The 15329-nt window shown below is 39.7% G+C and overlaps 1 protein-coding gene across 8 annotated transcripts; it reads right to left on the bottom strand.

The window, feature by feature from the left end:
- Positions 1-15: 15 nt before the first annotated feature.
- On the bottom strand, positions 16-15293 carry LOC128608097 (kinesin-like protein KIF2A). 8 transcript variants are annotated; one of them, XR_008386000.1, is made up of 23 exons: positions 15145-15292; positions 10900-10994; positions 9502-9627; positions 9195-9249; positions 8972-9094; positions 8357-8457; positions 7913-8008; positions 7707-7761; positions 7259-7421; positions 7065-7155; positions 6815-6878; positions 6448-6539; positions 6110-6252; positions 5779-5983; positions 5461-5571; positions 5254-5321; positions 4003-4153; positions 3687-3788; positions 1978-2113; positions 1447-1502; positions 1287-1334; positions 488-552; positions 139-156 (listed from the first exon to the last, which is right to left on the bottom strand). XR_008386000.1 is itself a non-coding variant. In XM_053625524.1 (22 exons), exons 1-21 carry the CDS (start codon positions 15191-15193, stop codon positions 521-523), a joined length of 2106 nt encoding a protein of 701 aa, XP_053481499.1. In that variant the 5' UTR covers positions 15194-15292; the 3' UTR covers positions 16-156; positions 488-520. The 8 variants fall into 8 exon arrangements, 5 of the variants coding, with proteins under 5 accessions (XP_053481499.1, XP_053481497.1, XP_053481500.1 ...); XR_008385998.1 differs by lacking the exon at positions 1447-1502 and having other exon boundaries at positions 16-156; positions 446-552; XM_053625524.1 differs by lacking the exon at positions 1447-1502 and having other exon boundaries at positions 16-156.
- Positions 15294-15329: the final 36 nt, after the last annotated feature.

Here is a 15329-nt window from a genome sequence, read left to right on the forward strand (position 1 = left end):
CTAAAAAATACAACATACATAAAAGCGACTTTATTAATAGTGTAGCTACTGTATATATGTTTATTTCTTTTTGTCTGTCTGACTAGCTGGTTCTAAAGTCGTCTCCCTAGTGCACGGCTCGAGTGAGGTTGGGTGATCTGTCACTTTCCTGAGGCTCTACACAGACCAAAAGAAAGCACAAAAAAAGTTCAGCTGTAGTGACAGGGGGTCTGTTCCATATGTCTGTTTATAGCATCTTTTTTTTTTTTTTTCCTGAAAACAGAAAAAAGGTGAAGTGTTTTGAGCAACATGTTTTCCAGACACCAGATAAGACAGTGAAGCATTGTGCAGCGGATCAAAAATAGCAACAGCACAGAGTAAAAAAAAATGTCTAAGAGGACAATGTCCTAGTAAAACCAAGAAACAACAACATTCAGTATTATTGACCAAATACAGCTCTACTCACACCCCAAATTCAGTATTATTGACCAAATACAGCTCTACTCACACCCCAGAGCAGCAGCAACCTCCTTGAGATCATTCAGTCAGACAACTGAAAGTTGAACAGTGTAACTGAAACAAACAACGAAAGACATAATTAACCCTTCCAAATGGAAACGATCGATTAATACGAGGTCCAACATTAGACCCCTAGAGAAACAGGGCTATATAAAGTGCAGATGGGCCTGGTCTGCCATGCTGGGAATGGAGAATGGGGAACAGGTTACTAAAAGCACATGCTTCAAACAAAGAAGGTGGTGTTAAAGACCCTTTAAAAATGGACAGTGTAGTTAACAGCCATTTACCTAAACTTACAAAATAAATAAATAAATAAAAATAAAATACAAAGAAAATAAATCTATTTCCCAAATCTACCGCAGAGTTTCACTCCAATTTTTCAACCAGAATACAAATTCCACTTGCTTATCTGAATGGCTGTGCTTGTACAGTTGTCTTAAGGCACATGCTGATCTTCAAAATGTAATTCAGTGTAATTTTGTGTGCGATGTTTCATTAGTAGATGGGCGTGACTGCCAATTCTTCTGCCTGACCTGACTTGAAGATCAGCAGTCCACTTAAAGCAATGCAGTACATGGTCTAATGTTTTGAATATTTCACACGTGAGCCAAAGAAAGAGACATTCAAATTCGGAGTAACTCTGCCGGACACTAGCAGGTCGTCTAGTATGGATGCACATTGCGGTTATTTGGTATTTGCTGAAACTGATGTCAAATGTCTAGCCATCATGCTTGTGCCCTTAGTCCCAGTCTACAAAGCCCGAGGCCTCTTGGGATTGATCTGCTTACTGGCTTGTTCCTCTTTCTGCAGGGCTGAGCGGAACGACCTCACTTTATCTGTCAAATAAAAGAATACACAATATTACACATTTTCTTAGCAGGAAAGGTGGATGATTTTTAAAGAATTTGTTTAAGTGTCTGGTGGTGATCCTAATATTCTAATAAGTACGCTTGATTGATGTCCGGTTTTTCAAGACTCCCAGCCTTCATATCACTCAAGCAGAGCTATAAACAAGGGTGCAAACAGATACCGACGGTGCGTTTGAGAATCAGATAGCTGATGTTTGTGGCTGGTCTTAGGTTAGTTTTCACTAATTAAGTTACTCAGACTAGAGACGATTTTAAATGTAAATGTTTAGTCAAAAAAATCTATGTGGTAATAAGTACCATAAGCCTTGTGCAAGATTTACCCAAGGTTAACAGAAGCACATGTATACACTAACAACTGTCTGGTTACTGATATTTTGGAAGTTACCATTTACATTGTTGTATAATTGTATACTTTGTACGGTATAATGTGTGCCCACAAAACCAAGATAATCCTAATTAGAAATGAATCACAGATTTAGGTTCAGATTTAGGGCCAAAGCCCTAGGGAGTATTTGTGAAAATCTTTTGTTTGAAACTTGTGATAAATGCCCATTGTCAACGGGGAAAGAAAAAATAAACCACAATCCGAGGATTTAAGAATGTGGGTTACCTCTGAGCTCAATCAGGACGTCGATCTTCTGCTCCAGTATGTGCTCAAGCTGGGAAGAGTAGGAGTCTACATCATAATCCACCTCCTCAGTCATCTCCAGCAGAACCTTCTCATCCTCCAGCCATCTAATTGACTCCTGGACCCAAAAACACACCCACCATTACACACATGAATAATGACCAACTTTAATACAAGATGATGATGATAAACAAACAAACAAACAAACAAACAAATAAATAAATAAAAAGTTACTTGAAATGACCAGTAAAACAAAAACACTTTTATTGTCTATATACAGTGCTGTGAAAAAGTATTTTCCATCTGAATTCTTCTGATTTTGTGTCTCTCTAATACTAAATTGTTTCAGTAATTAAAACGAAGGCAACCGGAGTAAACAGAAAATACAGTTTTTAAATAATAACGTTATATATTTTTCGCAAAAATGTTATCCAATACCAACTGGGCCTGTGTGAAAATGTATTTGCCCCCATAGTTACTAATTCCCCAAATCTATGGCACTGCATTCATAATGAAGTTCAGCTGGACTAGACGTAAACCCTGTTCAATCAAATCAACACTTATATACAACTTTTCCAACAGCATGAAGTTGGTTAAAAGGTCTTAACCCAGTAACACACTATGCCAAAACTGAAAGAAATTCCAGAAATGATGAGGAAGAAGGTGATTGAAATTGTGTCCGACCTTCCAAAATTCCTCCAAGCGCACAGCAATGACTCATCAAGAAAGTCACAAAAGAGCCAAGGACAACATCAAAGGATCTACAGGCCTCTCTCGCATCAGTAAAGGTCACTGTTTATGACTCCAGTATCAGAAAGACACTGGGCAAAAATGGCATCCATGTAAGAGTGGTGAGGTGAAAACCACTGCTAACCCAGAAGAACATTAATACTCGTCTGAATTTTGCCAAAACACACCTTGATGATCCTCAAAGCTTTTGGGAGAATGTTCTATGGATTGAGGAGTCGAAAGTGCAACTGTTTAAAAGACAGGGGTCCTGTTACATCTGGCGTAAACCAAACACTAAATTCCACAAAAAGAACATCATAACTATGGTCAAGCATGGTGGAGGCAGTGTGATGGTGTGGGGATGCTTTGCTGCTTCAGGACCTGGGCAACTTGCAATAATTGAGGGAAACATGAATTCTGCTCTCTATCAGAAAATTCTAAAGGAGAATGTCTGGTCTTCAGTCCGTGAAGTGCAGCTGGATTATGCAGCAAGACAATGATCCAAAGCCTAGGAGTAAGTCCTAGTCCTAGATGTAAGTGAAAGTCTGATCTCCAGTTATCGGAAGCGTCTGGTTGCAGTTATTGCTGCTAAAGGTGGCACAACCAGATTTTAAGTTTAAGCGGGCTATTAGTTTTTCACATGGGTGACTGGTTTGGGTAACTTTTTTCTTCAATAAAAATACAAAAAAAAATTTTTAAATAAAAATTATTGTGTGTTTACTCAGGTTGCCTTCGTTTTATGTTGTATTTCGTTTGAAGATCTAAAACTATTTTGTATGAGATCCGCACTTTTTCACAGCACTGTATGTAAGCCATTGACAAATCATGATTAGACACTAGGTAAATACTTTTTCGCAACTTTTAAGACTTTCAGACTGAAGACAAATTTCACACTGCAGAGGAATATTAATATGAAAACCAAGTGAAGCCTGCAGGATAAGCTCATAGTGTAACTGTGTCACCTGAAACACTGCTCGGTGGTCCTCCAGTACCTGCTCCTCCATCTCCACCAGTTGGGACACCAATTCATGGAAGGTGAAGAGCTGAGGAGACACTTCCTCTTCCTGAAAAATACATGACAAACCTCCGTATTTAAAACAACAAACCTCTTTCTGCATTAAAACTACTGATAGCATCCATTTTCCCCAGACACATGAAAACAAAACTTTATCTTTGGGTCAGGCTAATCTTTACAAAACTTTACATCTAAAATTGCTGAAGATAAGCGCGTGTTGTTTCAGTGCTTTCGGACTAAGAAAGCTTTAATCTGTTTCATACATTCTGTTCACAGAGCAGCTTGAGGTCATCTCTCTGAGGGGAGCTACTCAGTTCCCACTCCTCCTCCATGATGTCCAGCTCGGTGATGGCGTTGATGTTGGGTCGTACTCCTTCAGCCATGGTGTTCGGGTCCACGGTCAGCTCCTTCACTCTGTTTTAACAGGAGAGAGCATGCTCAAATTCGTCTGCAGGGGGCTTACTAGTGTGAATAACACCAGGAACAAGAAAAAGGGGCTGCATTTGATTCATTTGATAGGCGTCTTTCCGTTTTACTGAAATACAGACATCTCGAATAATAATAATCATACATTTGAATGTTTTTTTCCTTTGCTCTTGAATGCTTAAATACTTAAATGCTTAAATTCAAATGGTAAAATGTGTTCTGATGACTCTAAATACACTAAGCCTAGTGACAAATGATAACATGTTAAAAGCAGCAAGTGGTCGTACTATGAAAAACAGGCCATAGAAATCTGAAATGCTTCAAGATGCATAAAGAATCAGTTTATAATTGTGGCATGGCACGCTGATTTTATATCTAATCAAGCCCCCAAGGTGCCTAGAGATTCCTACGACTCACCTTACTGCTTATGGTGTCATTACATTTGATCCTTTCTTAATGCACACAACAGAAGCACAGTATACATTCCCAGGGTTATAAAGTGAAATGAAAGCAGATTAATAAAAAGGTGGGAGGCTGACGAAAAAATATTCACCAAGCACACCACTCAAAATGATAAAAAGAAGCAGCATTTGTTTATGCTCTAATGGTAGGCCGTGCATGTTATTTATGCATGTGACTCGGCGTGAAGGTGTAAGCTGCTTCTCATGCATCATGGGGTGAAAATCAGCCAACTAGATGCAAACAAAGATTTAACAGTGTGTATCTGCTGCGAAGGCACATGGGGAAGCTGGATAAATAAGCTTGTGCTCATACTCGCAAGTGGGAGAGAGCCCAGAGCGACTTCCACCCTGAGAAAACGGGATATCTGAGGGACTAATCCCAAACTCCTTTACTCTGGAGCAGCAAGGAATAAGCAGGAAAGACAAGTAAAAAGGGAGAGAGAGAGAGAGAGAGAGGAGTGAAAGGAAGAATCGGGACACAACCGTTTGTCCTGCACACAAAATACAACACTAATAAACAAGTTGTTATTTTTAGCACTATAAATAGTTCACTTGGTTGTATTTCATCAATAATCAAAATGCAGTAAATACTTTTTATATAGAAAACCAAAGAAACTGCATTTATACCTGTTGGCATATCGTAGTGTGTTCAGAGTGTTTTCACAGGAAGCCATTCCAGGAGAAATGTTGGCAATCTGATCAGGAAAAAAAATTAAAAACAAATCATAATCAGAGTTGTCCATAAATAAACCAGGGTTCACTTGCATTAAAAACAAGGTTGTAATTTTTATTATTAAAAAAAAAAGATGTGTGAAACAGGAAGTGGCTATTCACCATGCACGTCCTCGAGTTCTCGCCGATGAACGAGTCTCTGAGCACGTGCGTAAGTTTGCTGGCTCTGAACGGCGTGTGCAGTTTGTTCCGCCCCAGGTCTCTAATACACTCCTTGATGGAGACAGGACACCAGCTATTTTAGACACCAGCTCAAAAAGCTTTAGGATGCATTTCAATGCTAAAATTCACCATTTCATAAATCAGGAACACACAATGTATTAATCGTTCACAATTCAGAAAAATATTCAGACTTTTATGAAAAGACGTTCTGAATCCGGATGTAACTGTAACTACGCTTTTCTCCGGTAACTTGCCGACCTTCAGTGCAAGTAGGCTCTTGTTGATCTCTGCTCCCTCCAGCCGTGTCCGGCGGTCAGCACTGGATGTATCAGCGTCACGCTCGTTCCCTGCCAGGTCAATCAATGAAAATGTGCCGTGCATCTTCCCCTTCCTGCGCAGAATAATTTGGAAGACAGCGTGGCTTCGGGACGAGTGAGCGTTGGCAGAAGTCTGTCCTGAAGTTCTGGGGATCAAGAGGTGAAAAAAATTACTACTAGGTTAATAAGAAAAAACATTTTTCCAGATATATAATATAATCACACAGCATATTTATTACATCAGAGAGCATTACGTTGTTTTATAGAGTTACCTGCAGCTGTTTCCGACCTCAATGAGCTTGAGGACATCTTCAGTGCATCTGACCTCTTTCTCCTGCAGCCCAACCACTTGCACCTGCTGTTTCCCATCCTCCATTACACGCAGCTTTGTTTTACGGTTCAGCAAGTCAAACACCTGGGCACAGCATCAAAATCCACAAAAAGTAAGTGACTTGGGCCAGATCAGGCACAAAATATATGTACTTCAAATAAAAAAAATCTTTTTGCGATCTTCCACATCCACTAACCCTTTATAACCACTAGAGAATTGCTTTACAACATCCAAAGCACTGTTTTCTGGAGGATGACCAGAAGTGTTCGAGTCACTTGCCTTTCCACTGTAAATTTCAAAGAAGGTTGCATAGACTTGAAGATCCAAATTCTTGTAGTTGGGTTTCTTCAGCATAAGGAAAACATCACGAGCTACATGGAGTAAACAGAATAAACATATTTGAGACTGCTTATTTTGAAGCTATTCAAACTGCAGCTTATAGTGATGTGGAAAAATATATGGAAACTGTTGGCTTTTTTGACATATTTGGACAAGCAAACATTTGATCATCTTTGAAACAGTGCCTATCAATAAAGGTCATATACTTGAACAAGCCAACGATTTCAATGGGGTGTACTTATTGATTCACATGACCATATATTTGAAAAGATTAATTGTGGCTTTAAAAACTCTCTTAAACATTTACCAGCTAATGCATAGATTCCTTTTGAGCAATCCTGGTTCTTTCCAGAAAAATCTCCACCCATGGTCTGAAAAACCAAAGACATCAACATAAATGCTCGATGATAAGTGCGGTTCTGCGTAATAAGCGATGTGCACTACAATGAGCTCCAGCAATGTGCACTAAAATTAGGACTAGGAATTTGGACCAATATTTACATACTTGAATATTACTATTACACATTGTACAATCATATAATACATATGTCTCCCACGTGCGTTTTCCCACTTCCGGTTTGGCCGTACGCAAAGCACGTAGCCATTCCTCTGTCAAAGATCGTTTCCACTAAAGGTCTTGCTGTAAATCTGCACAGAAGAACTTCTTAATTTCCACCCAAGACAACAACAAACTCTTAACATTAGTGGATTACAATTAAGTTGTGGATGCACAGAAAAGAAAAAGACAAACCTGTAAACCATTTCATTTGATGTACTGTCGTCAAAGGCATAATCAAAGCGAAAGGTTTGATTCTCTAGGTATCGGGTGAGGTCCACATTCTGCTTAGGCTCATGGACCAAGACGACATCTTTACTGGGGATGGTGAGCACATCCAGCTCCTTTGCAGTGAGTTCTACAATACAAGACATGACACGTCCTTTAACACCACAGCTCACCACACACACTCTGTGATTTGAAAGACAATTGTCGCATTCAGTCTTTATGTTTATTTTATGCTATTTGAGATTTCTATTCCTATTAAAAGGGAATCAAAAGGCTTATTCAGTATCAACTAGGATGGGTTAAAATACTTTGCGCCTAAACTGGTAGCTATAAGAAACTGGAGATTACACATATTCAGAACAGCGGTAGAGCATTTTAATAAGTTATCATGAAAATATACATAAGTCTGTTTCACCTTTTTTGTTAAGAGGGCGCTTCCTCACACAAACACATATTCGGTGCTCTTCAATCTGTAAACATTAAGATTCTCTTTACTCTTACAGCTACAGTACCACAGTTTTTTTAAAATCTTGTTTAAAATCAGCACACAAAACTTTCACAAAAAGATCAGGCAAACATCCTTGGCAGGATAATAAATAATGCACTTCGGTTCATACTCACCAAATCCGCTGTGGTTAGTGGTCTGTAATCCAGGCTTGCCCTAAAATCTCTGATCATCTGCATAATTTCATAGTTGGGGACTGTTGTGTCCACCTCCTTCAAAACAAAAAGATTATTCATCATGTAACATATGACAAGACGTTACAACGAGACAAAGTCAGAGGTAGAACTAGAGGTATATTTTGCATTTAACATAAGACCAGCTCCCCAATCCAGAACGTAATAATGACCATTATGGGGGAAAAGTGCAAAACTAGTCTTTAACACAAATAATATAATCATAGTGACAAAACACAGGGCAGATAATACACAAATTCAGCCCCAAGATTAAATTAAGGCTTTTATGTGAGCGTGTAGCATTCACACTGCTACATCAAGACAAGAGACGATAATCGAAGCAATATTGTGATTATGGGATTTTGAAAGTCATAGGTGTGCACTGACCTGCGCTCTCTTCTCCCTTATCTCTTGCTGCTGCAGTCGCCGCCTCTCTCTCTTCTCCTGCATTTTCTCTACATCTTTCACACAGTTGGACTTCCTCCTCGCTGCCAAACATCATGACAATACAGTCAGACAATCCTGACTAAACAATAGCATCATCCACTTCCTTTGTAAAAGGATCTTTTCCTCTTCTCTATCTGTCCCTGTGCCTCTATTGAATGTACAACTGCTTAAAATTCTGTACGAAGGAATAACTGAACACAGACTAAATAGCAATTTAGGTGAATAGCCGTGCTCTGAAACGCTCCATTAATTCAAATCATTCAGTGTGTACAAATCACCACCAACTAGGGGGAAAAGCAAAAGAGCAAAAACAATACTCTTTCTTCTTCTCTAAAATGTTGAAATATATTTCTCCACAGAGCTGCAAAAAAAGAGAAGCAAATAAGGAAAAACACCACAGGAAGCCCATTTAAGGTGCTGAACTATGGTCTCCCTTAGAGCAGTGTGTAGACAGAAAAACACTTGTGAAGCTGCAGTAAGACCCACTCCACTGGAGGGAGGCCATTACTGTGTGTCAAGAAAAGAGTGCTATTTTAATCAAAGGTGTGCAATAACCATTCTGCAGCTGTTGTTGGCTCTGCTGTGTTTGGGACTGTGTAGGTTGAGCTGGTTGCTGAGCAGGTGGAGGGAGGGCTGACTCAGGCTGCTGCTGGCCAGGACGCGCCCGAGTTGATCCGACTGTCAGCGTAACACGCACGTGCATAAACACACACAGTTGTGAGCATCGGTTTTATTCCTCACACTTAAAACACTATAAGAGCCACAGGGACAATCATACCTTTATTGTCTCTGGATGGGATCTCAGCCCTTCCAGGAGCGATAGTCCTTCGATTCTACACAGCAATAAGAAATTACAATGAGCTTTGTTTACGAATGCAAAAAAGCTTTTTCGACTAAAATATAAGGAGCATACTATTCTCTCCCTATCCGGGTAAACTGCAGATCAGGACAACTGCAAGTGAATGTCTTCAGTTTGTGAGTTTATTAGAAAGAAAAAAACAGAAAACGTTCGTTTAACCTGAGACATAACGATGAATATTAAAGGCAAGTCTGAGGTTATGCTGCGCTTGGATGATTGTACAAACCTTGGGAATCTTGTTGATAGATAGACAAGAGGTAGGTGTGGGAGGAGGTGGTGTTACAGGGCTCAGAGAAATCTCCTCCTCTGGAGCAACATCTGGGTTTAGTGAAAATATACACTCTAGATCAATCTGTTTAAAGAGAAAAACAGATTCAATCAGTCTTAGCCAAAAATTACAAAATGGCACATATTAAAGTCCCAGGACACCTAAATTCATGATTGCTTTCAAATGAGATTAAGTGTTGGCCTTGTGGAACATAACATGCAGGAAGAATTGGTGACTTTCTTAAGTCTACATGTATTCGAGTGTCCCCCTTTCATTGTAAATGCTTGTGGTCCTATTCTTGGGCAAATGCGATTGCCCTCCTACCAAACTTTAGCAATATTCTACATTCCCACCTGACTGATCTCTTCATGTCTGAAAAAATAAAATAATCTGTATGTATAGAAATCTTTGCTTGTTTTCAAACCCCCAGGCCTGCCACAGATCCACTGCCGGGTCCTTGAGCAAGACCCTCAGTGCTATACTTGCACTGTATCTTGTCTCAGTTTGTAAAGCACTTTGGATGAAGGTATCTGCCAAATAAATGAAAAATAATGGGATGTATAATATAATGTAAATGCTTTCTAAGGAAAAAATATACTAAGATCATTCGTGTTATCAGAACAGTGATATAAAAAAATTCACCAATGAATTCTTTAACAGTTGTATGTATTTATTTCTTTTAGTCAGACCTTTGTCCATTCCTACCCACGACCTACTAAATGGGGAGGATGGCGGGATGACACTGCTTCCTTCAAGGCATTAGTTAGAGCAGTAATTGGTCTCTTCCATATACATAATCTTACAGAGAAGCCCACGAATGATTAGCGTTCCTCTGATCGTCAGGGCTATGAGAAACGCTATCCTTCACATCCTGACAGCTGGGCAAATATTATGCTCTCTTGAACTTCAGGCCATCATCAGGATTCAAACGTGTTTTTCTGACAACAGAGTAAAGTCTTTTCTGTTGAGCTCTTTATTGATTATTAAACAATATCACGTTATAGATAAAAGGCAACCATTTGAAAGACGACCAAGGCTTCACTTATCACTTAAAGAAGCAACTTTACATTGAAGTCATCTTTTTTTAAGCTGAATTTTTATGGCAAAGCATAAGTGGTAGCCTTTTTCTTTCATAAACCAATAAAAGCTCTAACTAGGATTTTTTTTTTATTGTTTCAGTTGTTTCAAAGGAGTTTCAATTTTATTGTAAAGATGAAAATGGCGTCAGTGCATGCAAAGGACAATGCCCACTTTTGTGCAGTGCAGCTTGTTGCCCTTATCCTTCCTCTGAACACTGGCACTGTTCTTCCAAACATTGCTGAGTGTTATAAGCATACACGAGAGCTTTAGGCTTACCTCTTTTCCTTTCGTGTCTCCATTTTCTATCCACTCCACAGTAACACTTTCGTTGTCTTCGTTTAAAGATGTTACCATGGCTTCATGTATTCGCCCTGCAATAAAGCAAAACTAACTTTGAGAGATGTATATTTAGAAAATGTTGCACAACAAGAAACTCCCTATACAGCCCTAATAACAGGTATGTCGTTTTAGTTCTTTCAGAGAGAAAGCTAAGTCTGACCTTGTCTAAAAAAACAAACAAAAAAACTAGAAATACAAAGCTCCTGTTTGTTGGACATTTCAGAAGACTGTTATCTCCCAGTGGACTAGAGAGAGGAAACAACCATGTTTCTTATCCATTATTCAAAGCCATCTCACCCACTCTGTGCAATTATTTAATAGCAGCAAGAACAGTACTCTAACAGTATCCACAAGATCTTTAAAAGGATCGGTGTCATTTAGCACCTAGTAGTACAAAGGCTAACTGCTGTATAACTCATATGCCAATATAGTAGACTTTTTCTAGTGTTTACAGTGTGATGTCTCCTGTATGACTTGAGTCTTTTAAAGCTGCCTTTGTCTTCTTAGCATGTTTGCTTTAAAGGGCATGTCATCAACAAACAACACAACACACATCATACAGAAACTTCACAGGAAGGAAGCCAATACCCTAAAGCACGTGTAACATTGTCAGAACTTACTTTCACCCGACAAAAGAAACTCTCAGATACTGGACAAACAGTGATGACTGTTACTAACACAATAACAGGACAATAATACAGGGCTGGACACCATGACTATAATATACGTATCACGACAAACTGCCTCACAATAAAAAACACTTTCTAAGAATACTGCAGATATCCTCAGTACTTGTGTTCGACTGACTAACTCCATTTTAATCCCAATCAAGCTATATAATGTTCAAATCTCCATATTACTTTATAGCATTTTTCTTGACACCAAGCAAACCTCGTCAAAAATAAATACTGCAATACATGCAATAAATGTGTGTTGTGAAAACTCTTTCAAGTATTGCAATATGATTCAGTCGTTCATCTTTAGTAACTGCTTTATCACGGACTGGATCAGGAGCCTGTCCCAGGAACACCACATGTGAGGTGGGAATACATCCTAGAACGGACGCCACTACATTGCAGTATTTAGATATTTTTGCAAATACATTCGTTGCACCATTCACAAATACCACTACATCAACCCTGCTGTGCTACTACTACTACTAATGATAATAATCACATATTTGCACCGGTCAGTAGGATGCCTCAGCTAATGTCCTTGTCATGACAAACTGGGTGCTACTTCACTTTCCCAGATCTGGTCTAATATGTAAGGAATAAAACACAGTGGCTTATTGGTTAGCATGTTTGCCTCGCACCTCCAGGGTTGGGGGATCAAATCCTGCCTTCGCCCTGAGTGCAGTGTTTGCATCTTCTTCCCGTACTTCAGGAGTTTCCTCCGGGTACTCTGGTTTCCTCCCCAACACGAAAGACACGCGGTGTAGGCTGACAGGCATTTCCAAATTGCCCGTAGTGTGTGAATGTGTGTGTGTGAGATTGTGCGCTGCGATGGGTTGGCACCCAATTCAGGGTGTCCCCCACCTCATGCCCCTAATCCCCTAGGATAGGCTCCAGGCTCCCCATGACCCTATGTAGGATAAGCAGTACAGAAATTGGATGAAATGCCAAACTCTTTGTCCTGAAGTTAGTTCTGGGGGAAGTGGCTACAGTGCTGGGGTAGCTGTGGTGATGTGGGCAGTGGTAGCTCAACGGTTAAGGCGTTGAACTTTTAATCGGAAGGTCATGAGTAAAAAGAAGGGCCAAGAAGGGCCCTTGAGCAAGGCCTTTCACCCCCAACTACTCAGATGTAGAAAGTAAGTAAGTTGCTCTGGATAAGTGCGTCTGCCAAATACCATAAATGTAAATGATGATACCATACGTTAACGCATCACTGTTTGGAGCAATAAACTCGTATCAGTAATAACACCTTTATGAGACATCTACGGTTAATGTCATGATGTCATCTGGTTAGATCTTTTGTATTGGATGTAAAAAAAAAACTCCCAAAGTAAACCAGTAGGCTGGAAAATGAACAAAAAGGGGATTGTGTACAATGATAAATTTCCACAAAGTGTCATCCTGAGTCAAGCTTTTCTTTGTCTGAATCTCAAATGTTGATGTTTTACTCACATGGTTCACTTTGTTTTATTCTGTTATACAAATATCACCACCATGTTATTCCCTATGTAGTGAGCATATAAACTGTAAAGGGAGCCTTTTGGGAGTTGGCCTGCCTGTGTGACTTATTCCTGTGTGATGGGGTTGATATCTGTTTGCCAACAATAATACCATATGGTAAACACGTTTGTCACGAGTTCCCCTTTAAGCAGTGCGCTGTGGAGCATGTGAGCGCACGTGCATGAGCAGGTGCGCGAGCACTTGCTTTTCCCTTGTGGACAATCATGACATTTCGACACGTGCATTTGTTTATGTTTCTGTCATGTCTCCTCCCTGTTCTGTCATTGGCTGGGATTTTCAAGTGTGTCTGAATTGCCCTCAGCTGCGAGCATTTACGACACTGATCATGTCCACATATATACCGCGCGCCTCCCAGCACACAACGCGGCATATTGAATGAGTTAGTCACTTAGTTTAGAGTCCTCACGATAGATAACCATAGTCTTAGTTCATGTCATGTTTCATGGTTCATGTTTAGGTTTGTTAGTTTTGTTCACGCTGGTTTCTCCGCTACCAGTCCCGCGCTATTGTTCATGTTTCTTGTTTTGTTCCTCGACCCTGTATTTCCGTGACCACGACCTTGATTCCTGCCTCGCCCCTTTATGCCTGTTTGCCGATCGCCGGAACTTTGCATGTTACTGGATTACGTTTGTGGATCACGTTTTGGATTTGTCTGCCTGTCTCTCTCTTAAATAAACCTGTTCTACTGTGAATGCATCCTACCTTATCTTCCGCTCCGTCACGAGGCCTGACAACATTGAAACAAATTAACCAGATGTGGTTACTGAGCTGATTCATTGTCTTCCTTAAGACACCAGAATCCCAGGAACTGAAACAGGGGTAATCAATACATCCCTGCTGAGAACCCCCCCCCCCCCCAAAAAAAAAAAAAAAACAACAAAAAAAACACCAATAGAAACCCTCATAGAATTTGTAATGGTTTTAATGGGAATTGTATTGGTTTTAATGGAATCTGTAATGGTACCTGTGGGCCTCTAATTGTAATTTGTTGCTGTCTATTGGTGGCATGTTTGTGTAGTGTCTAGTGGATACCATTGAGGACCAATAGAACACATTTGGCATTTGATAATGGTTTGTAATGGTATTTGTAGTGGAAACCATTAGAATTTCTGTGACATTTCTATTGTTGTTGTTTTTCAGCAGGGATGTGTTAGTATTTCCGCTGATTAAAACACCTACAGCTGAGGAACTTCTGTGTTCGTCATTAGGCTAGACCGATTAAAAAATGCTTTGTTTTGACAACAGAAACCCTTGGAGAATTTGTAATGGTTTTAATGGGAATTGCATTGGTTTTAATGGAATCTGTAATGGTCCCTTAAGGCCTCTAATGGTAATTTGCTGCCGTCTATTGGTGGCATGTTATGTCTAGGGGTACCATTAAGGACCAATAGAACACCTTTGAAATTTGGTAATGGTTTTTAAGATTTGTAATTGTATTTGTAGTGGTAGCCATTAGAATTTCTGTGAAATTCAGAATACTGACAGGAAGCGCAGGTTAAACCGAGCTTAGTAACAAAACAAACTAGCTTTTCAAAATAGTTTTTTTGTGTGTGTGCTAAATTATTAATACAGACACTCTGAAATTCAAAAGAGCTAAATCTCTTATTCGCCAATGTCTATAGGAAAAAAGTTGTCGCTAACTGTAATGGGTGTTACGGTTTAAAAAAAAATAAATAAATAAAAATAGGTAGACTTGATAACTAAGTAAATGTGCCGGCTAGTTAGCTTAGCTCATCTTAGCTTAGCAACCGTTGCTGTATTGACTGCGCTAGGTATGTAGCTTATCTACCACAGCAACAGGGATGCACTGGCTAACCAATAAAGTGTCATTTAGTTCATGTAAAAGGCTTGTCGGTTCGCTAACGCTAGCATTACTAGCACTTCTCTTAGCCAATGCTAGCTAAGCGAAGCAAATAATGACTACACGTTAATAGCTAGTTACACTACCCAGCTAAAATAATAATAATAACTTAACTAGGGAACTCACCGTCACTCAGTTTTACCTTCACGACAATTTTACTTAAGTTTACCGCCATGGTTTCTCAGAGACGGGGACGAGCGAGAGAGCGCGAGTAATAAACCGGTGGTTTTGTTCTGGAATAAAGTTGGTTTGACGTTCGATATTCGCGGATATGCGGAAATTAAGGGACCGTCTGTAAAGTTACATACGAC

This window comes from Ictalurus furcatus, chromosome 5 (genome assembly GCF_023375685.1).
Source record: "Ictalurus furcatus strain D&B chromosome 5, Billie_1.0, whole genome shotgun sequence".
Lineage (NCBI taxonomy): Eukaryota > Metazoa > Chordata > Actinopteri > Siluriformes > Ictaluridae > Ictalurus > Ictalurus furcatus.